Source organism: Epinephelus fuscoguttatus, linkage group LG13 (genome assembly GCF_011397635.1).
Source record: "Epinephelus fuscoguttatus linkage group LG13, E.fuscoguttatus.final_Chr_v1".
Classification (NCBI taxonomy): domain Eukaryota; kingdom Metazoa; phylum Chordata; class Actinopteri; order Perciformes; family Serranidae; genus Epinephelus; species Epinephelus fuscoguttatus.
This window is the reverse complement of record NC_064764.1, coordinates 34130347-34154506: the sequence shown is the minus strand read 5'-3', so window position 1 is coordinate 34154506 and position 24160 is coordinate 34130347. Positions and strand designations below refer to the sequence as shown.

General features: G+C 42.3%; 1 protein-coding gene across 2 annotated transcripts; it reads right to left on the bottom strand.

The window, feature by feature from the left end:
- Window positions 1–1030: 1030 nt before the first annotated feature.
- trim45 (tripartite motif containing 45) lies at window positions 1031–23322 on the bottom strand. Of its 2 annotated transcripts, none has more exons than XM_049595085.1 (8): window positions 22477–23322; window positions 19568–19856; window positions 19351–19496; window positions 18933–19249; window positions 10774–10903; window positions 7190–7304; window positions 6627–6753; window positions 1031–5287 (listed from the first exon to the last, which is right to left on the bottom strand). In XM_049595085.1, the coding sequence occupies exons 1-8, from the start codon at window positions 23040–23042 to the stop codon at window positions 5133–5135; spliced, it is 1845 nt and encodes a 614-aa protein (XP_049451042.1). In that variant the 5' UTR covers window positions 23043–23322; the 3' UTR covers window positions 1031–5132. The 2 variants fall into 2 exon arrangements, with proteins under 2 accessions (XP_049451042.1, XP_049451044.1); XM_049595087.1 differs by having other exon boundaries at window positions 1032–5287; window positions 22552–23317.
- Window positions 23323–24160: the final 838 nt, after the last annotated feature.

The window sequence follows — 24160 nt, the reverse complement described above, 5'->3', positions numbered from 1 at the left end:
TTTGGTGTGTGTGTGTGTGTGTGTACTTCCTATACTGGATTGACTTCACTAAGAGAAGGGAGAGAGTGAAAGAGGTGAGAAATCAATAATAAAGGCAGGTTTTGAACCACTCCATCATCTTTAACCCACAGCTGCCCTCACGTAATGCAAGTGTGGGTGTGTGTGTGTGTGTGTGTGTGTGTGTGCCCGCAGTGACCTCCACACCGAACAACTGCTGTATTTGATTATGCAGTGTGGTGTGTAACTTCCTCTGTGATGGGTTTTAGTGGAACACGTCCCCATTCATCAAACATTTATAATAAGAGAGTCAATCTTGAGCCGCTTAAGACATTTTTCATGATGATGCAGAATTCATCGGGAGCCTCTTAGCTCACAACGACCCCGGTAAAGACCGGCTTTTGAGAACGCTGATTATGAATGATTTGTAGGAACAAGCACAGAGAAGGTAGCTGTCACAGGCAGAGGGACATAGAGAATACAAAGAGTGGCTCTCTTCTGCCACCTGGTGGTTTGGAGAGGGATTATAAAGCTTAATGAGCTGTGAAAAGCAGACACTGAGACTATTAATAAAGTTCTCTGTACTTTCTGTAATGTTCTGCTTCTTGCCAGTAGGTATTGATTGGAGCATGAATGGTTGTCTGTCTCTATGCATCAGCTCTGTGTTGGTCTGGTGACCTGTACCAGGACAAGCGGTTATGGAAAATGCATGAATGAATGAATGACTGAGACCATTCTCTGTCATTAAGTACTGCAAGTTTCCTCATGTCAGAGTGTGATATGTGGGGATACTTGTCCTCCTCACCTTTCAAAATCCTGTTTGTGTCCACCTCACTTTCAAATGTTCATCTACTCACCAAAACCTCTCTAAAATGTATACTCAGCTCACTCAGTGTAAAAGACCGTAGTCTAGGTAGGTGGTCCAAAAATGCACCTGAGGCACTCTGGCTTAGTTAAAAATCTTTTATTAATACATGAATAACTAACACAAAGAAGAAGAAGGAGGATGAAGCCGCATAGTTTCTGTCCAACCCCAACCTGAGCAGAGTATTCATTTCAAACTAAGGGCTGACATGTTTGTGGGCAGCTGCAGCTCAGAAAGCAGACCGGGTCGTTCACTAATCCGAAGAGCCGCGTGTCGAAGTATCCTTGGGCAAGATACTGAACTCCAGCTGAACCCCAAATTGCTCCTGACGGCTGTGCTACTGTTGTGAATGTTCAACCGATGAGCAGGTGGCACCTTGTATGGTAGCATGAAACGCACTCTAAGCGGTCGGAAGACCAGGAAGACCCCCTTGGATCATTTCAACAAGTATGTGCCTACATCCATCCATCCATTTTCATCCTCTTATCCGAACCGAGTCGTGGTGGCAGTGAGCCACACAAAGCACCCCAGACGTCCCTCTTCCCAGCAACGCTTTCCAGCTCCTCCTGGGGGACCCCAAGACATTCCCAGGCCAGATGAGATATGTAATCCCTCCAGCGTGTTCTGGGTCTGCCCCGGGGCCTCCCACCAGTGGGACGTGCCCAGAACACCTCTAACAGGAGGCATCCTGATCAGATGCCGAACCACCTCAACTGACCCCTTTCTGCGCAAAGGAGCAGCGGCTCTACTCCGAGCTCCCTCTGGATGTCCGAGCTCCTCACCCTATCTCTAAAGCTGAGCCCAGCCATCCCACGGAGGAAACTCATTTCAGCTGCTTGTATCCGTGGTCTCATTCTTTTGGTCACTACCCAGAGCTCATGACCATAGGTGAAGGTTGGGACGTAGATGGACCAGTACATCGAAAGCTTTGCCTTCTAGCTCAGCTCCCTCTTCACCACAATGGCGCAGCACCCACATCACTGCAGAAGCTGCTTGTAAGGCACCTTTTTATTTCAGGAGAGCATGAATGAGAAATAAGCACTAGCCACCTGTTGATACAGTCCCATCAAGGAATGAGGCAGAGTGTGAAAACTGAGAAATAAGTGATTTTATTTTGATTGTACAGGCTCAAATGTTTCAGTAAAAAGTAGTCAAGCAGAGTAAAATACTACCTGGATGAATGTGACAATTTGAACAGCAGCATATCGATTCTTGGCTCGATCTTGGACCACAAATCAAAGATTAATCCTCATGTCTCCTCAAGTATTTGCATAGGTCTACTCATCTGTACCATCAGCAGTAAAAAACACACGTATCTGCACTCACACTCGAGATAATTCATATTCAGAATACAGAAAATACACAAAGGCATTAAGTGGCTCATTATGAGCTCCACGTTTGTGGTTTTAAGTCAGTGCTGCGACACAGCCTCTGGAGAGGAACGACTTTGTATTCAAAGACGAGGCTGACTGCACCTTCTAGGTCACAGTGTTTCCCAGATAAAGCCCTCCTCACCAGGAGGCACGGTGGAGTCGGGGTGCTAATGAGACTGAAGGAAAAACCCCATTCTGTGCACATTTAACGGACTTTCTCCTCATTAAAAACATGAATAAGCACGCAGCTGACATGTTAAATCTTTACATGCACGGAGCAAAACAAACAGTATGAGTGTGTTTCACATTATGAACAGAATATAATGAATGTTTCGAGTTTACAGGCACGTTGTATTCCAGCTCAGTGCTTCTGTCTTGATTCAGGTCGTATTCAGGAGGAGCTGATTTATGCTCCTTTCTGTTGTGTATATATGCGAACAGGAATATTCACAAACAGGGAACATGGGAATTAATTTGTCCTGGTGTTTGGAAACAATGTGTGGCACCACAAAACAGGCATCGACTTATAAATGGAGTAAAATCACTGCATTGTGTTTCACTAAGTATAAATTGTTGTCTACTGTATAACCAGATGTTCCCACCTGTAGTTTATATCTTTAAATAATATAATAATAATAATAATAATAGGTGAAGTAAATATGTTTTTTTGATATTATATGCCAGTGTTTATTATATGCAAATAAAAAAGTAAGTACGTGTTTTTAATCTTTCTATACAGCACAAAAAAAAATACCACGTTTTTACTCAAGAATATGTAACTGTTGTTAAAAAAAGCAATTACCTGAAGTTAGCATAAAGAAGACCTGGTATATATTAGGAAAAATTGGGGGATCGACCCATAATCTACCAAGTTAGTACTAATACAAACTGTACACACAATTAACCTACAGTATCATGGAACAGTATATTTTATCTCCAAGTGCACGTCACACACTGAGCGAGCCACCTGTTAATGACGCTGTGGGCTAATGGGCATGTAGCTACTTCCATGTTTCAGATGATACGTCATGTTTGTAGTCGACCAATGAAGATGAGTTTACATATCACCTTGGGTTCGTCCTTCACCTTCTCAAAATGATCCCACACTTTGGATTTCCTGCCCGACATGTTATTAACTAGCCTGTGGAATAACCGCAGGTACCAGCCCTGGAGATTAACCTGACTCCTGTCTGACTGCTGAGCGTGGACACTTACTGTGACTGTCCTTTCAAATTAAATTCACACATGGTCCAGTCATATATAGTTTGATTTATTTTGACAAGGTGCAGCTCCTGATAGAGTTTCATGTTTGTTTTTTCCTGCGACTAAGCAACCAATGAAATCTTGCCAACTAATGACCTTTCTGGTAACGTTTGGTCGACTATTAGGGGGCAGCCCTAAAATATATTTCTTAGTACTCAGAACAGGTTCAACAAACTCTGACTTGACAAACCAAGATGGAAAACTGAGTTTTTGGTTCCAGAACAGCTGATCAGAATTAGTCCAATCAGCTGTGACTTGAGCATATGCATGGTGGATGATGCTCCGATACTACGATTCACCATGGCAACAGGTTAATAAAAGGCTGAGCCTCCATTTTAATCCAGTGGATGCAGTGGTATTAATGCACGTATATGTGACTGTTGCTAAGATAACACAATAACGTTTTACTCAGTGTTGTCCATTCATTCATCACTTCGGCCATAGCCTACATTACATTACACTATTTTAAATATATTTCAGACAAAATAAAGGGTCAGAAACTAAACGATAAAAACTATAGCTGAAGATTTGAAAAACATATAAATCAAAGAGACATGATTACAAGGTCACAATCTGATCCAGTAATAACATGGTTGGTGATTTGATTTGCAGGTTTTTGCAGGTCCATGAACGCAGCACAGGCAGGACTTCTTTCTTTCTTCCTCAGCTGCAGTTTGTGGAGTTTTGATTTTGACTTGTGCGGTGCATAACTGATCAGTAGATCTGATCGCATCAGATCGATGGATGAAAGGAGCAGCTGTTTGTGAGTGAAAACAAACTGTAGATCCAGTGCACTGAAATTGAGTTTCACGTTCAACTGCTCCATCTGTGGAGCAAATGAATAACCAAACAATATATATATTCCAAGAGCGCACCTAAAGAATGGTCCAAGTCCAAAAATAGGAAATCAAAACATGGCAGCAGAAGTTTTAACTGTGGCGGGAAACCCTGGAAGTGCTGCTTGTAGCTATATTGTCAATTATTTTTCTTATCTTTCGATATCATGATCGTTTTTGAGGCACTATATTTCAAGATATCTTCTTGACTGAAGCATATAAAAAACACAAAAGTATTCAAGTTCAACCGTCTGGTGATCCTTAAGGTTTCCATTTAAATGAGTTTTATATTTAAGATATAAAACACGGATTTCAGCACCTTTGAAATTGACAGCAGCTTCAAGGTTAAAAAAAGAATCTGCTTTAAGAGCAGCAGATAGCCGGGGACAGAAAAGTGTAACAATAAGGAAGCAGCACTATCTCTTCTTTAAGGTGCCCTTCAGCAAGGCTTTTAACACATGTGATTCAGGCTGCTGTGATTGGGGCATTTCATCCTCTATCTTGTCACAGGCAGGCAGAGCTTAGACACAAAGGCACTTTACAACAGATTCAGAGCCACAGCTTTGGTGTTTGTCTCTAATGGTGAGCTGGCTGCTGCACGTCTGGCAGAGGTGATCACTCCCGAGACACAGCGACTTTGACGTCCTGCCTCAGTCGCTGTGTCTTTAGAGCTTCACTTTGTCTGACCTTTTCCAAGATTTACACCAACGAGCTTACTCCCCCGCCGCTCTGACCTTTTGGTTGCCGCCGTCCGTTATTAACTTGCATCATCTGGACGGGTCTCGTCTCTGCGTCGCCTCAGAGCTCCACGGTCCGCAGGTGGCCGCGGGGCGAGACTGCCGCCAGCACGCTCTGAGGCAAACACTCGGACTGCTCCACGGTGCTGCCACAACAGGACCAGTGGGGCTTCCCGGGGTGTCCTTTATGACCGTGACCGCAACCCTTAAATCCTCCTGCAGTCAGACAGACAGGGAGGGAGGGAGGGAGACAGGAGATTAGGGACAACTCTGAGGTTTGTGAGTCCTTTCAGGGCAGGAGAGAGCTGGTGAGATAAAACTAAAGTTGGAAAAGAGGATGCACATGAGGAGATGCATATCCTCCATGGCCTTTATTTTGGATTGTTAAAATCCTCAACTCTGTTGGCTGTTTGTGTGTGCCTAGCCGTCAGCCTACAGCAAGCAGCACTAGTGGGTGGGGCGGAGGTCACATCCACATCTTCTCAACGAGGGAGACTCAGTGACTTATAGAGAAGGGGTGGGATTTGATAAGTTTATTCCTCCCACTCCTTTTCCAATACACTGACAATGCTCTTTCATTTTTTTCTATTTTATTTTTATTCAAATCTTTTTTACCAGATTTATGAGCAGTATACAATGACATATTCAAGATGTCAGAGTGAGCTGGTCTCTGGTTGGTATACGAAACCTACAACATGGAGAACATGAACTGAACCCACACTGGTAATTTGTACCCTAAACTCTTATATCCATATAACCCTCCCACCTTTACTCGAAGTGATAATAATAAAATAAATATTTAAATCAAACATCAGACACACACAGAAAATGATAATAGTGATAAGACAAGGGAAATAAATAAATAAATAAAATAGAATAAATAAGAAAATAAAATAACATAAAACTAAATAAAAATAAAATAAAATAAAATAAAATTCAATTCAATTCAATTCAATTAAAATTTAAAATAAATAAAATAAAATTAAAATTAAGAATAAATAGAAAGTAGATAATTATCATCTGAGTGAATAGTAGCCTTACTCAAAACTCCATAAAGGGCTTCCAGGTCTCCAAGGGAAAATCTAATCTTTTCAAGTTTGAGATGATTTAGGATCTCCTTCATCTAGCTACTGTGTGAGGGTAGAAGAGTGTGCTTCCACTTAAACAAGATGAGGCGCCTAGCTAATAGATCTGTAAAGGCCAAAACAATCCGTTTTATCAGTGGGAGGTTCGTGCCGTAGGTGGTGGGACATACTCTTCATTGTATAAAAATATTACTTTCTTTCTGTCTGTTTGTATGTTCATGTCTTTTTTTTCTTTTTACATGTTATGAAATAAATATCAGATATTAAATATCTGCTTCCAGCCCCTTTTCAGAGTTTTTTTTTTTACTCCTCATGTCGGAAAAACCATGTTAAACAAAATATTAATCATTATGGAGTATTTTTGCATCCCTTAAAAAAAAGTGTATGATTTTAGTTGTGTTTGTTTATTGCAAAAATCGAAATGAAAACTGTCCCCAAGGGCATGTATTTTAAAGATCTCCTTCGTGTACCTGGCATGGTTCCTGCGCAGCCACAGCGAGCCTCTTTGGCTCCTCCGCTGGAGCAGAAGGAGCAGCAGTGAAACGTCCCGCTGTGACGCCTGAACTTCCTCTTCACGCTCAGAACAAACGGAGAACCCTGCAGGACGAGACGACACAGAGTCAGTGAGGCAGTGTGTCAGTCTGTGTTGACACAAGCAGACATTTAATGAAAACTGAAAAATTACCGCTTTCCAGTAACTCAAGCAGACTTTCACTTATTAAACATCCCAGTAGGTGAATTAACATCAGAGCCGTCAGAGGCAGGGTGTTTAATTTCTTTTGCCTGAAGAGAATTTTGTCCATGTTGATTTAATGTATCAGGATGATGTGAACAGCCCCGAGGCGGTACACTGTGAGCTGCTCACCACACCACGGCAAAACGTCAAACTTCATATTGAAATATTTTTAACATGCCGTCCTCAGCTGCAAACCATAATTAATAGCTATTAATCAAACTAGAAAGAATAACTGTTTCGAGACTGTTTTCCATTTTTATATCTCGCTCTGACAAACTCCTTCAGTTGGCTTCATACCTTGACATGTTGAGCTTTGACACAAACCCACACTGAGTAGGTTCCTGGCTCCTCAGGTGTGTATGACACTCTGTAGGATCCATCACTGTTGTCGACCACGCTCGTCTCCACTGTGCTAAAGCAAAAGACAATAAATCATCAAAAGAATGCAGCTGATAATCAATTCTGTTACACCGAAATTCAGCTTTAAAATGTATTTCGGTTAGGAAAAAAAATCCCATAAAATATTTAAGCATATTGTAATTTAAGTGGCCTGAGAGGAAACTAGACTTCTGCTCCTCCTGCTGGCTCTGCTCTCAGGCTTTAGAAAATCTAGGCCAATCACAGGTGATTTCAGAAAGAGGGCATTCATACTGGCTTTTCTAGAAATGCAGATGCGTGTGCATATCCAGTCAGTGAACGCCTGATTCAATGGTGGAGAATCCTGCAGAGAAAGTTGTTATTCCAGCGCTGGGAAAAGCTAATGGAACAGAGATGGACAGAAAATGTTGCTTATGATTTAGCCTTCTGCCTCCAATCACAGTGGGCCTTTCCCAAACCACACCCTACATCCTCTACTTATCTACTTGCTTTCCGTTTCCATGTTCATGCAGAGTGTCAGCCACATTAGGTGGAATCCCAAACCAGCTAGTAAGGGTAATAAAACCCTCCGATAACAAGCCTGCATAGATGCCGACTTACTCACCATGTGCAACACAGAACTGTGTTCCTCATGGAAGAAGCTCCGTACAAATAAAGTTCAGTGCGACTACACTTAGGCATGTTAACTGTCCAAACTAAGATAGATATTTAAGATTGTCACACAGACGTTAACATCTTAAATGCTACATTGTATTTAGGATCAAATTTACACCTCTCTTGTCTCTGTAAAATAGTTGTCTTATTTATTTCATAGTCAAGTGTTGCAGGAAGTGATGCAAAAATGAGCAACTTACAGAACACCAGAGTGAAAAAGGAAGATGTTTAAAAAGTAAAAGACAAGAAATGTCACCAGTGAATCTCAGGGATAAGTTTTCTATCCTTTTATGTATTATTTATTTGTTTATTTATTTACTTATTTATCAATTAATTTGTTTATTTTAATGGCAAAGGGATACTATACACTACCAAAGTTCCAGTAAACAGCACTACAAATCTAATTAAAGTGATACAAATACATATAAAGACCATAAAATGTGAGTAATTTTACTTTATTTAATTTTATTTCACAAATATTACGACATCTCTTTTTTTTCTGCCGTCTGTCCCAAAGCTTGCCGCTGTATTGACACCCTTCACCTTGATGTAGAGTGATTCATTCAGCTGTGAAGGTGACTACAGACGGAGTGATCCGCAAGACAAAGTGGGAGTGACTGCAACAACTTGAATCTAGGCAACGAAAAACCCCAGCTCCGGGGGACCAGATAGCCCCAACTTCCTCCCAGATCAGCAAACTTTCTGTTGCTGCTGTTACACAGATTGGACCACACTTGAGCCACTACAGCCAGCAACTGAAGGTCTATTTCCAAAGCTGTTGCCCGCTTTCCTCAAGGTTGCCTTCCCCAGCTTTAAAGACATTAACTTCTTGCATTTTATCTCCTCTCATATCAAATTTACCCTTTCACACTTGGCAAAGCACATAAACAATACACAGTTGTTTCTTGTTTGTAGGGTTGGGTCAGTATGAGGAAAAAAACAAACAAAAAAAAAACAGTCCGGTTTTTGTAAAAAAAAAAACCCCACATCAAGTCTGTAATACTAGATTTTCGCCACTTGGGGGCGCAATTGACTCATTTAAAATAAAAGACGACCTTAGGATAACAGAGTGACAGTAACAAGTTGTTTCTTTCATTCCTTACAAATAAATTTTTCAGCTTACTCAGTCAGTGCAAACAAGGGTTGCTTCCTTCGTCTGGCTCAAAGCCAAAGTGTTGCCATAATGGCGCATTCTTTGATTCCGTCAAGACTAAATTGTCCGCCATTATCGACTCCCCGTCACTATTAAACAATGCGCACTCGCACCTCCTAGCTCAGTCCCTGCCCCACGCCCCCACCCCCCCCACCCCCTCTCCTGCTTGCTGTGCGCTCCGTGAAAAATCCTCGCAATGTGAAAAATACATGCCGAACAGTCTTTTGTGTGACACTGGTGCGTGAAGCGAAGTCCACGCGGTCGTGCTTTGCGCGCACAGGGCTTGCGGACGTCCACTTTTACCGGGCAGACCTCCGCGGCGTCCACTCCGCGTACATTCTGCCCGAGTATGCGGCCCGGTCGGTCTCAAAAAATAAAACCCGGTCCAAGATGGAGTACCGGACCGAATTGGTATTACCAAGAACCGACCCAACCCTACTTGTTTGTATCGTCACCACTATCTCCTTCTGAATCAACTAATTCACAGATCAAGTTTTAGCCAAATTCTTCTCAGACAGACGACCAGAGATCAAAACATAAATTCATACAGCTTGATTTCCTCTCTTGATCTCCACACAACTGAAGCACATCATGGTGTTGATAAGCCAAGGGCCGACATTTGTCATGCATCAACATGTTTTCACAGTCTCCAACACTGCATAAAGAAGGAGGCTTTAATGATCACTGAGATGCAACAACAAGTTTGGTTTGATGTGCTCAGGAAGACGAAGGTTTGTGTGGTTGTTTAGTAACAGCACTCGATTTTATCAAGGAAACCACAAGTGATCTGGTGTGAGTAACTGCCATTTGATGATGTACGTCACTCAAATTACACACCGTAGACTGAGCACACATGCTGCCCTCACTTGGCTGTGAAAGTTAATAAACTAAAAAGGGCAGGCGTTCATGCGTGCAGGCTGCTGAGGATAACTGATGAAGGTAAGAGTCAGATATTAATCAGATATGAGTCCTCTTGACGCTGCCATTAATGGAAAAAAACAACCTTTTCTAGATGAAGAATGTTTAATTAAGTTAAACATGATTAAAAGTTGTTGGTGTGATTTTTGCAGAGGTCTGTAAGGGTGCGGCTGCTCCAAACAGAGTGACAAATATAGCTCAGTGCACAGGTGCAGTGTGCTCTGTTGACCCGCTCTGAGCAGCTGGGTGGCAGACGGTGAAAAACTGGATCAACCTTGATGCCCAAACTGCAGCGTACTGCTGGATTGTCAAAGACACTATCATTACTGAGAGACTACAACCTCACTGTGCCACCATGAACAGGCCACTGCACCGGCACAAACATAGAGATATCAGTTCCTCACTCCAGGACACTTCTTGTCTGGATCAAGTAAAGTTCAGGGTTCCTACACATTTCTACCAGTGAACTTTAAAAACGTTTTCCATAACGTTGTACCCCATTTACATGACTTTATTTGAGCACTTTAAAATGGGCAGGCCTGTATCGCCATCCAGCAATACATTTCTAAACACGTCCCTGGTTTTACTCGCTTGTTAGACTTTCCTGCCGTAAACTAGCTACATGTGCAAATAAAGCAGGCTGGCACATACAGATTAATTCACAAAACATCACGGCCACGCCCCTTTTTGGGGGGAAAGACAACCAGTGATCCTGTAGATGTCAATTTGACGTGTTCATCAGAAAAGTCCTAGAAAGCTCAAATACTATGACACTCACCAGCTTTTCTTCTCCTTGTGAACGATGCTGACCAGGACATGCTCTCCACCTCGCGTCACCTGCTCCCCAGCTGAGTCTCGGCACACCAGGGTGAAGTGGCTCTGCTGACCCTCCTTGCCCTTCTGCAGACCTGTGACCGGGGGTTAGAGGTCAGAGGTTAGAGGCCATCATAATGTGCTGATGAACACAAATATATTAGAAAGTAACGTGGTCCTAAAACTCTGTCTGTGCTGTCTTTAGTCGGACCTTTTCTTGTCTTGATATTGAAACAAAATCAAACGTGTAATTCAGGCACAATCTATTACTGTTCCTCATACTTCTTCTCCTTCTTCTTCTGCATCTATATTTTGGCGTGGATTGAGAATTGACAACTATGACTTTTCTCAGAGATTGGCCACACGGTTTTTAAGAAATTTGCAAAAAACTTAGTACAAACTCCCATTGAAATAAATGAGATTGGTGAGAAAATGATGTGGAAAAAGCAAAACTGACTCTACTTTGAGGCCACGGTAAATCGCTATACTTTCACGAAGAAAAATGATTCATAGTTTGAACGGCTCACAAGACTTTTGACTTTATTGGACCAAATCAGTATTTTGATATCTAGTACGGTTTGTAAGAAATTGCAGTTTATACTTCATGATGTTTCTTAGACGTTTCAGGTTTTATAGTGGGTGTCGATGGGAGAGAGCTAGAGTGCTGACATCATCGCTAGAGTGTGGATGAACTGGAAGGTCTTCCACAAAATTTTAGTTTTTAGTTTTCGCTCATGCAAATACTAAAGTTCAATGATGTGGACACTGTCAATAATAAAAAGCAGCGCTCTCTCCAGCACTAAACAGGAAGCTGCAGCAGAACAAGTCTTGGTTCTCTTGTATTGTGGAAAAGATGGAGAAACTGGTGGAGCTGTGGAGCCCATGATTAATTCAGCATGCATCTGCTACAACAACAAGCACTTATTTTATTGAGAAGTCTTATTTTTTTAAACAGTTCACCTGTCATTCCCACTGTCCCCTCCCACTACAAAAGCACAGCCAACCAACGGAGACCAGTAGCGAGTTGAGGCGACAAAATCCAAAATCTGTACGAGAATACAGTTTCTCTTTGTGGATTATATTGATGCCAAATTCAGAAGAATACTGTTGACATATGACGCCTTTTGTCCTGTGTTTGAGTTCCTTGATTTTTAAAACGTCATATTTCTTAAAGGGAGTTTCCTCCAAAAGAAACTTAGTTGTAGTCTTGCAAGTAGTGATCCTGCAAGATCCCTAGTCTTTGCCAAATCTTTCAGAGTGTAAAAAACTCACAATGTCTTTAGATCTGAGAGGGTATCACACGTTAGTCTTTTTAAAGTATTTTCAAAGTCCTCGAGTGTATGGTAGGTACCAGAGGGACAGAGGGACTTGTCTCTCCGAGTTTAACATTGGCTCACACACACGTACATCACATTAAAAGAGGCACTTCATCATTAAGACACACTACCAAACAGAGACACTTAGACATTTGTCTTGTGTCCCTGAAGACCACACACACACACACACACACACACACACACACACACACACACACACCATCTCACCCTCCAAACAACCCCCGACTGAGTTCTTACGTAAGCTCCTAAACATATGGTGGTTGCAGCCAGTGGAAGTGTGACTGCAGGCACAGCTGGGCTTCAGTGCTGCTGACCAGCGTTTTCCAAAAACCTCACATCATTATTTCGTGTTTCATTAACTTGTTCTGCGGGGCTCCTCTGGGGGACACAACCGCCGGAGATATTCATCAGATGTTGTGGCGCTGCTGTCGCGTTAAAGCCAACATCATTTGTGTTGATATCGGTGATTTATGTTGCTTTGCATTTTCTTGTCAGACTCTATTAGCCGCTCGATAACTAATGATCCTGCACTGTTTGTATTCATCTGTTATTATTTCCAGGAGCTGCGGGGGGATCTGTTTCGAGGCTGTTGGAGTTGCTCCTGTTGCTAATGGAGCTACTTCTACTCATTCTTATTCTATTCCCTTAAATTATATTACAATAAATAAGGGATGCCAACAGTTACCATGAATCAGTTTACTGCCGAGAATATTTTTTTGCCCATTCATGCATGTTGGTCGTTTGGATAATTTTGCTGCTTTTCAGTTTACGACACTCGCACCACCTCGGTCTGGTGCAAGCTAGCGCTGTCGCTCATCCTGCGATTACCGCTAGTAACACCAGAGACCACTGATAAACTGAAACCCCTTTTACACTGCCAGATTTTCCGCGAATGTTGGGCTATTTTGCCGGCAAGCTGCGAGCGTTTAGACACACAGAACCGGATTGTTGAGTTGATCAGAGGTGCCCAATTTTCCTCCTCGTAGGATAGTCATATTGGCAGAACCCTTTTTGGTTTAAAAAGAACGAGGTGCCCTTCCGCCACGGGAGGGTGACTTGTGGGAGGAGCTGTTGATGACGTCGCACGTGAGACACTGGCGGTGGATAAACAGGAAACAGCTGATAGCAGGGAAACACAAACCTGACAGACACTGTAAAGATGAGCAATTGGGGAGACAAGGAATTGTGCGCCCTCCTTGCCCTCGCAAACGAAGAGGCCATTAACCCTCAGGTGACGGGAACGGTGAAGGACGGGCCATCTTATGAGAGAATCGCCGAAGGACTGACCAGCCACGGCTTCCCTTCCACGGGAAACAAGCAGCGGCCTTGAGTCTATTAGTGAACAGTACAGACTATGACCGTTTCTTTTGCTCTGTAGACACTGGACTAAATATCAGACCCATTTTTCAGCAGCCCCAACCCTTCTAAACATCCTGACACTGAAATGGCTTTTTTTCCTGACAGATAAATCAGGAGAAAATTAACTTATTTTCAAGACACACCTTTGTTTTAGCAACATACTCACCCGAGATCTGGCAACAACTGATGTGATCTTACACTGGAATAGAAATAGACCTGCAGCACTAAATTTTAAATGAACTGTAATAAACTGGCGCTTCAGTGCTTTGATTACCTGCTGTGAAGCAACATGACCCTCATCCATTTAAAACCAACATTAGCTCCTCTGAGGTCATTTTGGTGAAAGTAACGCAAAAGAAGAGTAATAAGTAGAGCTGCCCCCCAACAAGTGACCAAACGTTAGTCGACCAGAAAGGTCAGTAGTCGGCATATTTCATTAGTTGCTTAGTTGCAGAACCCCCCCCCTCCCCCCCCCCCAAAAAAACAAACGTGAAACTCTATTAGGAGCTGTGCCTTACCAAAATAAATCAAAACCTATTTGACTGGACCATGTGTGAATTTAATTTGAAAGGACAGACACAGGAAGTGTCCACGCTCAGCAGTCAGACAGGAGTCAGGTTAATTTCCAGGGCTGGTACCTGCAGTTATTCCACAAGCTAGTTAATAACATGTCGGGCAGGAAATCCAAAGTGTGGGATCATTTTGAGAAGGTGAAGGACGAACCCAAGGTGATATGTAAACTCATCTTCAATGGTCGACTACAAACATGACGTATCATCTGAAACATGGAAGTAGCAAATCATCTTATCAACTAATGGCCCTAAATGATGACTATTGGTCGATGATGGTAACTAGCAGTATATAATACATTACATTTTGAGAGTTACTTGCCCAACACTGTCTATAATATTACAAAACTAATAGTGACAGACATTATACATTTAGATGCATTTTTACATCTATTTCAGCAGTAGCTCAACTTGTTTCTTGATACAGAACGTGTTTATATTTTTTATTTTTTAACTTGAAGGCTCTGCACACTCACTGCACACCCACACAAGTGATTTTAATTACTTCGGCCGATCAAAGCTCTTCTCTGAGCTGTGTGTGTACAGGGTGTATTTGATTGCCATGCCCATACTTCACTGTTAGCTTAGGATGGGGCACTTTACACATTTATCACTTTAATTGGTACACCGAGACACCTCATATCTTTTCTTCGTAGCTTCAATCAGGCAGCTGGAAACACCCGTGTGTGTGTGTGTGTGTGTGTGTGTGTGTGTGAAGGAGCTGTTAGGTTTAAATATATTTCATAAGGAGGATCTGTCCTTCACATTCCTGCTACTTTTACTCAAACACAGGACTGAGTGTGGTAATTACTCCCACTGCCGTCACTGAAACCTCCTGCTACTGCAACAATTACCATCATCTGGACCAGTAGTCTATTACTACTATCACTGCTGCAACTAATGGCTGTGAATTATCTGAGAATTAACGCGTGTGCTTGCTAAGCCGAGTACCCAGCAGCTGTCCCTGTTAAAGATGCAGCTGTTCTGGCCCAAGTTTCACCTGTGCTGCAGTCCAAATCCACCACTTCAGACCCTCTTATCTCACCGAGAGAGAGGATAATCGCCGCTAAGCCTGTGAGATTTCTGCTTCTAATAGTCAACACAGAAATCTGGCCTTTATCTGCCCTCTTAAATGAAAGAGCGGCTGATGAGAGTTAACTCGGGAGGGACAAACAACTTAAAGCTGGTTTAGCTGATGTGGTGATACTGTGGATTTATATGGCCCAATCCCACATAAAAAAGGAAGAAGAGTAAACAGAAAAAGGAAGTGTGGTTAAATGGAAAGTTTACCGCCTGCAGCCACAAACCACACAGCGTCTGACACAATGCACGGACTGACCTCTTGGCAAACATTACAACAATACGTTTAAGCACCTCGACGACTAAGCAGCATCAAGGTCTTTGTTTGTTGAGGTTTTCCATTTTCTACGAAGGTAAACACGACTTAAAGCTTTTCATTGAGGCAAGCTGCTACAAATCTCTGCTGGCTGTGTGTTTGTGTGTGTTACAGGCCTGAGATTTGTGAAGGGACAACAGAGGATGATGCACCACTTCGATGTGACAACATTACTATATTTTTATGTGCTTTTGTAGAGTATTTCTCAGGGCTACAACTTTTAATGTACATTAATCTGTGAGTTATTAATATTTCTTTTAATAATCAAGCTATGGTTCAGTTTTTAAAATGTCAGAAAAGAGTCAAATTATCTATCACAGTTTCCTAGAGCTCAAGTTTGCGTATTCAAATTGCCTTTTTTGTCCACCCAACAGTCAAAATCCCAAATGCGTTCAGTTTACAATGACATAAAACAAGATTAAAGAAGTAAATGTTTACTACTGAGAAGTTGGAACTAGCATAAAATACTCAATCTGTTATCATCGTTGTTGCGAACCCTGTGTGTAAACCCTCCTGGTAGCGTTAGTGCAACAAAACATGGATAAATCTCTCTTTCTCTTGCTCCCTTACTTGCTCGCCAAGTAAACTGCGTATGTGCGTGTGTGAGAACCTCGATGTTACAGGTTGGCCATTCTTTTTTCACATGAAATAGAGTCCTGCGGACGCCACTGTACGGTTTGTTTATGTTTTACAGTGGACATTTGTAGTCTGTTGACTGAGAACCTTTTGTTTATGCTGCTTTTGGCTGAAATTTGAATGTCATTAGTATTGTGCTCTCGTTCGTAGGAGATAATATCGGGTACGTAATATATAACATCCTGTACGTAGGATATAGTATCTTGTACGTAGGTGATAATATCTCCTACATAGGCAATAATATGTTGTACATAGATGATAGTATCTTGTACATAGGAATAGAACACCCTGCACATAAATGACAATAACTCCTATGTAGGCGATGATGTCGCATTTGTAGGAGATAATATGTTGTGCGTGGATGATAATATCTCCTACGTAGGATAACATCCTGTACATAGAGGGTAATATCTCGCACACAGAATACAACACCCCGTACGTAAGAGATAACATCTCCTATGCAGAACATAACATCCTATACTTGGATGATAATATCATGTATGTAGATGATAATATCTTCTACGTAGACGATATCATCCCATTCGTGGGAGATAATATATTGTATGTAGATAATATCTCCTCCGCAAGAGATAACACCCCGTACGTAGGAGATAACATCACGTATGCAGGATATAACATCCTGTACTAATATTTTATACTTAGGTGATAATCTCTTACATAGGATATAACATCCTGTACGCAGATAATAATATCTTGTACGTAGGTGATCATTTCTCCTACATAGGAGTTAACATCCTGTATGTAGAAAATCGTGTCTCATACATAAGACATAACACCCTGTACATAGGAGATAATACCTTATGCAGGCGATAACACCCCATACATACTGTAGATGATAACATCTCGTTCATAGGAAATAACATCTTGTTTGTAAGAGATAATATATTGCATGTAGATGACAGTATGTCCTATGAAGGAGATAACATCCTGTATGTAGGAGATAATATCTTGTGTATAGGATATAATACCCCACATGTAGCAGCTGACATTTTATGTGGGAGATATTATCACCTATGTAGGATATAACACCGCATTCTTAGGAGATAGCATCCCATTCGTAGGAGATAATATATTGGACGTAGATGATAATCATACTGTACATAGAAGACAACATTTCATCCATAGGATATAACACCCTGTACGTAGGTAATAATATCTCCTGTGTAGAGGATAACATCCCGTTTATAGGAGATAACATCCTGTACTTAGAAGATAATATCTTGTACATAGGATATAACACCACATACATAAGATATAATATGTTGTACACAGGATATAATATCCTGTACATAGGTGATAATATCTCCTATGTAGAAGAAAAAATGTTGTATGTAGATGTTATTATCTCCTACGTAGGAGATAACATCCCCCAGGAAGGTGATAAACTTTTTGGCCAACACTGCCCACAAAAAAAAAAGAAAATTCCCCTTACCTCTAAGGCCTCTGTAGTTATTGATAACCTCAGTATTTTATCACTTTATGATGTAATTGTGTTATCTGTTTGTTTTCTCAACATAAATGAGTGACTATTATCACTTGTTCAACTTTACAGAGTTATAATTTAGATGTGCACAGACTATCATAGAGAAAGGAGATCCTTCTTGTTTTTGTGTGTGTAAATTAACTGTATGTAGCAAAAGAGGTAGCAGAAGTATTATCATTATCTGTCAGACAAAAACCTTGTCATGTTACCCACTGAGGGAGTGTGTGTGTGTTTCTTTTATCATGAAACCCTGGAGGTTGAACTACATGTGTTTTGACTTTAAATTAAGTCATTCTTTCCTCTCAAAAATGCCCTGCAGCCACTTGCAATGTCAGTTGTAGGTTTTTGTAGGTTTTTGCTGTTTGTACATGGGATGTTTGTGTGTAAACATCCCCTCGGTGCACTGCGTTGTTCAGGCCCGTTGAGTCACCTCAACATTCCTTCAGTCCCACAGGAATTCTTTGAGCTGAAGCACCCGGGAAGGTAACAATAACAGTCATTAACTGCTCCGGGAGTCTACACTGACCTGACCCCTCCCCCACATCCTTACCCCATCTCCTCCACCTCCCCACCAGCCTGCCTGCAACTACTCCCACAGAGTAATCTCTTGAAATAGTCTTGGCATTCTTGCCAGGCTGAGCAGCACTTAAAATGGCTTTAAAGGGTGGCAAATCCGGAATAAAAGTTGGCAGAATCGAAAAGGTGGCCATCCTATAGAGTTCTTCTCGGCCTTGGTGTGCGAAGTGTTTGGCAGAGATGCTTCCTTCGCCACCGGAGATTGACAGAGCTCACAGCTCTCTGGCAGCCAAACTGGCCCTGGGACAGAGACCACGCCCGGTCATTATCCACCTGCACCGCTACCAGGTAAAAGAGTTGATTATCCATGAAGCTGGGCGGAGAGGGGAGCTGGATTACCGCAGGCACCAGATCCGTGTGGTGAAGGATTACAATCCTTAAAATTTGAGCCAGTGAGTGGAGTACAGAGAAGTGGTGACTGAGCTGTACAATCAAGGACTTAAGCCTTCCTTGCTGTACCCTGCCAAGGCTTCGCATCACCCTTCCATGCCGAGAGAAGATGTGGCTACGCCCGGTAGACGAGGGACAAAGACACATGAAGGCCTCCCTGCCACATCGCACCCAACAAAATGAGTGTTTGGCGCCTGTCTCACAAGAAAACTTCTAAAAAACAGCCAGACACTGTTGTTTAAAAGAAAACATTACTCAAACAGGTGTAACTCAGGTATTCACTCAGGTAGCCCCATCATCCTGTCATCACTCCCATTACTCTTAAATCAGGATATACTTGCATTCAGGCTGGTTTACCTTCCCCTTCGATGGTGCACTTGCTGAGGTCCACTGTCTTCGAGTTGATCACCCCGACCACCGGGTAGCCGTCCACCTCCCCTGCTGGCTCCCTGGGCAAGAAGCTGATGCCACTGCCGTTGTCAGGGGCAACGGTTGCCGGGTGGGGGTCGTAGCTGTTCTCCACCAGGCTGGTCAGTCTTCTCAGGGTCACTCCTTTAGCGCTTAGGATCTCAGCGTCTGAGCCGCAGCTCAGAAGTCTCTCCGCAAACTCCACACCTCCACCGACATCCAACAGAGCCTGCTGCAGCTGCGCCTTCTGCAGGTGGAGCTGGTTCCTGTCGGACAAAGACAGAGTGACCTAGAGAAGTGTAATCAGCAGAGTGCAGTTCTCCACCAGGTGGCCCAAGCTGATCACTGCCACCCTAGACATGCATACCTGCGTTGGACACGGAGCTCCTCCAGGCCGTGCAGCAGAGACAGGCAGTGGGCTTCCACAGCGCTGGCGTAGGCTCGTGCAAACGCCCTCACCTCATTGGCTGTTGCATCCACCCGTGCCTGCAAAGTCTCCTGGGATGTTTCTACCTATAACAGAGAGGAAATAATTTTGTTTTTAAGTAAGATCCTATATTTCTGAAAAGTCAGGTATGTCACACCTTCTGCAGTGAGTCCCTCAGACGCTCCATGCGAGGTCGCAGGTGCACCGCCACCAGCTCTCGGATGCGGTCTCCGTGACGATCAATAACATCACGTGTGGGGCGGCAGCGGTGGTCACGGTGCAGCAGGGTGGCGCACTCCAGGCAGACGGGCAGGTCGCAGGGCTGACAGAAGAGCCGCAGCTCCTGGCCGGGGTGGAGGGAGCAGAGGACGGGGCGGCTCAGACGACCACGAGACTTCAGCTCCTCCAGACACTGAAGAGAGTGAGACGCTGTTCGCTTCTGCCGCCTGCAGTAAACAGATACAGAAACATGTCTGTATGTCAGAATAAATGTCAAGTTCATCCTCAGATCTGGTAAAACTACAGCTGGTGATCAAACGGAGGTTCGAGCTTCTTACATGTGAAGATTTAAAGCTTGTTTTTGTCATGAGATAGTAAACGATGCTTTGGACCTATGACTGGATAAAACAAGCAATTTCAATACAATAAAGAACGATTAGTTAAGACAATAATGCATAGATTTATATCAGTAATTAAAATAAAAGTTACTTGAAGCTCCGCAATGGAACAACTGTGAGCATCATAGCATGGGAAACATAGACTAGAGCAAAACAGAACCTGCTTGAGAGCTTGAGAACAGAATCTCCCACATATATGTCGTGTGTGGCATCACGAAAGTACAGTTTAGACTAATCTAAACTACTTTGCTGAATTTAACAGAACAGAAGTGGCCCTACAGTGCCTGTGGCAAGGAACAGAACAGAAAAAGTTTAATCTGCCTTATAGCCTGACAGCAGAAAATAACAGATTCATTTAACAATAAAAGTACTTTAAGGGAAACTTCAATATTTTTTAACCTGGATCCTAGTTTCTTTGTCACAGTGACTCGTGGCAACATTCTCTAAAGATTGATCGAGTATTGAAAGGGGGAAAGTACTGCAGAAATTAAATGTTCTTCATTTTATGTAAATTATGTTTCGTTCTACGCGTTTTTTTTCCTCTGTGGGGATACTTTTCCACTATGTTGTCAGACACTTAAAATAATCTGAGCATGGCAGTGACACAACAAAAAAGAATAAAAACAAACATAAATGGACATAAACTGATGGTGCACAAATGCTGCAGCCCTTTTCGTGCAGTGCAGGCAGTGCGGCTGCACTGGGGCCCGTGGAGAGGAGAGGCCCAATTGCCACCTGGAAATATGCCGCTGTTCAAAGAGGAACTCACAATAAATTATAAAAAATGGTGCACTTTTCTATATATGCCCTCAAAAAGGCAGACCTATCTCCATGATGGTTTTCTGTTTTTGTAAAATACTATCAATCTATAAGAAAATTAAATACTTATTCTACATAAACCAAAAAACACAAACTATAAATTAACTATTTAGTTAAGCTAACAATTTCCTATATTTTTAAAAAGTCTTTGTCATAAACAGATTTGTAATGATGATTGCCTGGCAATATGTATGTTGATGTCCAAAATTAAGTCTCTGTTTCATCATGTAACGAGACAATACAATGTACACTAGCCAGTTTAGGTGCAAAATCTCTCAACTCAAGTGACAAGCTGGGCACATCTGCAAGCTAATGTAACATAAAAGTAGCAGTAAGACACACTGTTGGTAATCTTACTATATAATGATGAAAACTCTGTGTGTGTGTGTGTTCCACGTTTTTCTCCTCACTGACTTGGTCAGTCCATGTGAAATTTGGCACAGTGGTAGAGGGTCATGGGAGGATGCAAATGAAGCAATATTACATCAATTGGCCAAAGGGGGGCGCTATAGCAACCAATTGAAATTGCAAACTTTGAATGGGCATATCTCATGCCCCGTATGTCGTAGAGACATGAAACTTTGCACAGAGATGCCTCTCCTCACGAGGAACAAATTTGCCTCAAGAACCCATAACTTCCGGTTATATAGATTTTCCGCCATTTTGAATTTTTTGAAAAACACTTAAATTCGATCTCTTCCTAGGAAGTTTGAGGGATCTGCATGAAACTGGGTGAACATAATCTAGGGAGCAATATCTAAAGTTCCCTCTTGGCAAAAGTTGGAAAACTTACTGAAACTGAGCTTCTATAAGGCAATGAATATTGTGGAGGGCGTGGCTCATCACATAAAGGTGTAGAACATCTCAAGGGTTTCACCCATCACCACGCAACTTTGTAGGCATATGACCACACATAATCTGAGGGGACCCCTCCATTATTGACCCCATCAAACAAAATGGGGGCACTGGAGAGTCGTATGGATTTTTACTAAACTTGGTAGATGTGTAGAACAGGACGCCTCAAGGTGACTGGAGAAATTTAACTCTAATTGGCAACTGGGTGGCGCTAAAACAACAGAAAAATGCTTACAAATGGCTAAAATGCGACCGATCGCTGTGGCTCCCTCTGTGGACCAATGTTGTTGTTTTTTTCTAATGTTTGGTATGACTAAGTCATGGTATGGTATGCTGTACATAATCACGGAAACTGTCAGTGTGTCATTCTGTCAGTCAGTCATTCTGTTTTTCTACTCACTGACATGGTCAATATATGTGAAACTGCACATAGGCATTGAGGATTGGCATAGGTAGAAGGTGACAGAGCTACCAATAGGTATGGACTAGTAAATATATAAACCTAAAACTTTGTGTGTGTGTTTCATAACTACTATCAAGGGTGCACTAGGGCCCGTCGTAAGTAGGCCTACCTTACGCCACTGCTTCGTTTCCTTAAAATGACTTTTAACCCTGACAACAGACAGTATAATAAATAGAAAAAGTAGACCCTCAGCTATCTGTGTGTGTGACTGCAAACAATAAAACAGAACAGAATAGAAGAAGTCTTCCTGTTAGCTTCATCATAGAATAGAACAAAACAAAACAGGGTTAATTAGAATAGAAGCTCGCCTACCTGTGTGGAAGATAACAGAATAGAGGGGAATGTACTTGGTCACTTAAAACTAGAATATAACCAGCTGGACTCCACCTGTGTGCCTGGCAGCAGAACTCGCACAGGTTGACGCAGCAGACCTCGCAGCGGCTCTCGGCGCCTCCTTCGCCGCACAGGTCGCATCCCAGCGGGCCGTCAGTCACCAGGGTCTCCAGGAACACCTCATCCAGCGCCAGGTGGTCGGTGCTCAACCCTCCCGGTCCCGACGGAGGGATATCCACCTCGGAGTCACAGTCTGGGCACAGCACCGTCACGGTGACGGCGGGTCGGTCCTCCTCCGCCCCCTCACCGCCCCCCCTGCTGCCCTCCGGTCCGTCCCGGTGACTCCGTGCAGACACCGAGAACGGCTCCAGCTGGCTGATACAGTCCGAGCAGAAGGTGTGCAGACACGGCAGGATCTTAGGGTCCCGGTACAACCGTCTACACACGTTACACACCGCTCTGGGGTTCACCAAGCTTCCGTTTGGTTCATGCTCCGACCTCGACGTCTGCTGCTCCGTGTTTCCTCTCTGCTCACACTCAGACATTTGTCCGCTTCAACCGACTCCTGGTGCCGCAAACAGCCCGTGAACACCACCGTGAATCACACCGAGCTCCACAAACCTGTCAGCACCGAAAGAAAACCGTCTCTCTGCTGCAGAGCATGAAGCTACACCATCACTGTAAAACACTCTGACAACAAACAAACTTTAATTTACCTCACTGATTGAAATCAAACCGGAAAGTCTCACTTTTCTTCGGTAAAAGTTTGGCTGCATTCACGGCTCGATGCAAGTGTGGGACATATGACACCCCATTCGCTCCCAGACCAATAGGAAGCCTCCCACAGACTGACAGGGGTGGTCCAGGAGTCTTTACTGCCAGTCTGGGACTTTGGCTGTCCCCATCTACCGGCAGGACAGGACAAGTTGTTTCCCATGGGATGATGATCAGATTTTTGTTTTGATAATCACGTGGTGAGTCAATAGTTTGCTGTTTTTTGTTTACAAGAAAACAGCTGTTCTGATGGCAGAAAATGTCTTTTTTTTATAATACTGGTGAGTTCAAGCTTAGCTTTAAAATATATATATATATTAAAATTAAAAAAAACACTCACACCAGCATCTGAATGGTAATTAATATAAATATGTGATTATATAAAAATAGATATTATTATTATTATTATTATTATTATTATTATTTAAGGCTGGAGTATCTCCTTAAATATGGAGGACAGAAGCTGTCAAATTAAAAAAAAAAACAAAACAGAAAATAAAATACATAAATTAATGTAGGCATTTTTAATTGACTACAATATTAAATTAAAAAAACGTGTTATAATTATTATTATTATTAATTTAAGGCTGTATTATCTCCTTTAATATGGAGGATGGACACTGCCAAAAAAACAACAACAAAAACAGAAAAGATAATACATAAATTAATGTAGGCATTGTTAATTGACTACAATAATAAATAAATAAATAAATAAATATATGGTTATTATCATTTTTTATTTTATGTTAAGACTGTAGCATCTTCTTTTATATAGAGGATGGAAGCTGCCAAAATAAAAAATAAAAAATTGAAAATACATAAATAACTGACATTATTATTTAACATAAATTGATCTCTGTTTTAATTTGCTTCTTTATTTATCTGCCTT

What these genes read in the sequence shown, in the direction of transcription:
- trim45 (XM_049595085.1), bottom strand. Translation starts at nt 23,042, where the DNA reads ATGTCTGAGTGTGAGCAGAGAGGAAACACGGAGCAGCAGACGTCGAGG. An exon ending in TTCTGTTATCTTCCACACAG is followed by an intron (nt 19,857 to 22,476) that starts GTAGGCGAGCTT and finishes TGTTTACTGCAG; the next exon opens with GCGGCAGAAGCGAACAGCGT. An exon ending in CACAAGGAGAAGAAAAGCTG is followed by an intron (nt 7,305 to 10,773) that starts GTGAGTGTCATA and finishes CTTTTGCTTTAG; the next exon opens with CACAGTGGAGACGAGCGTGG.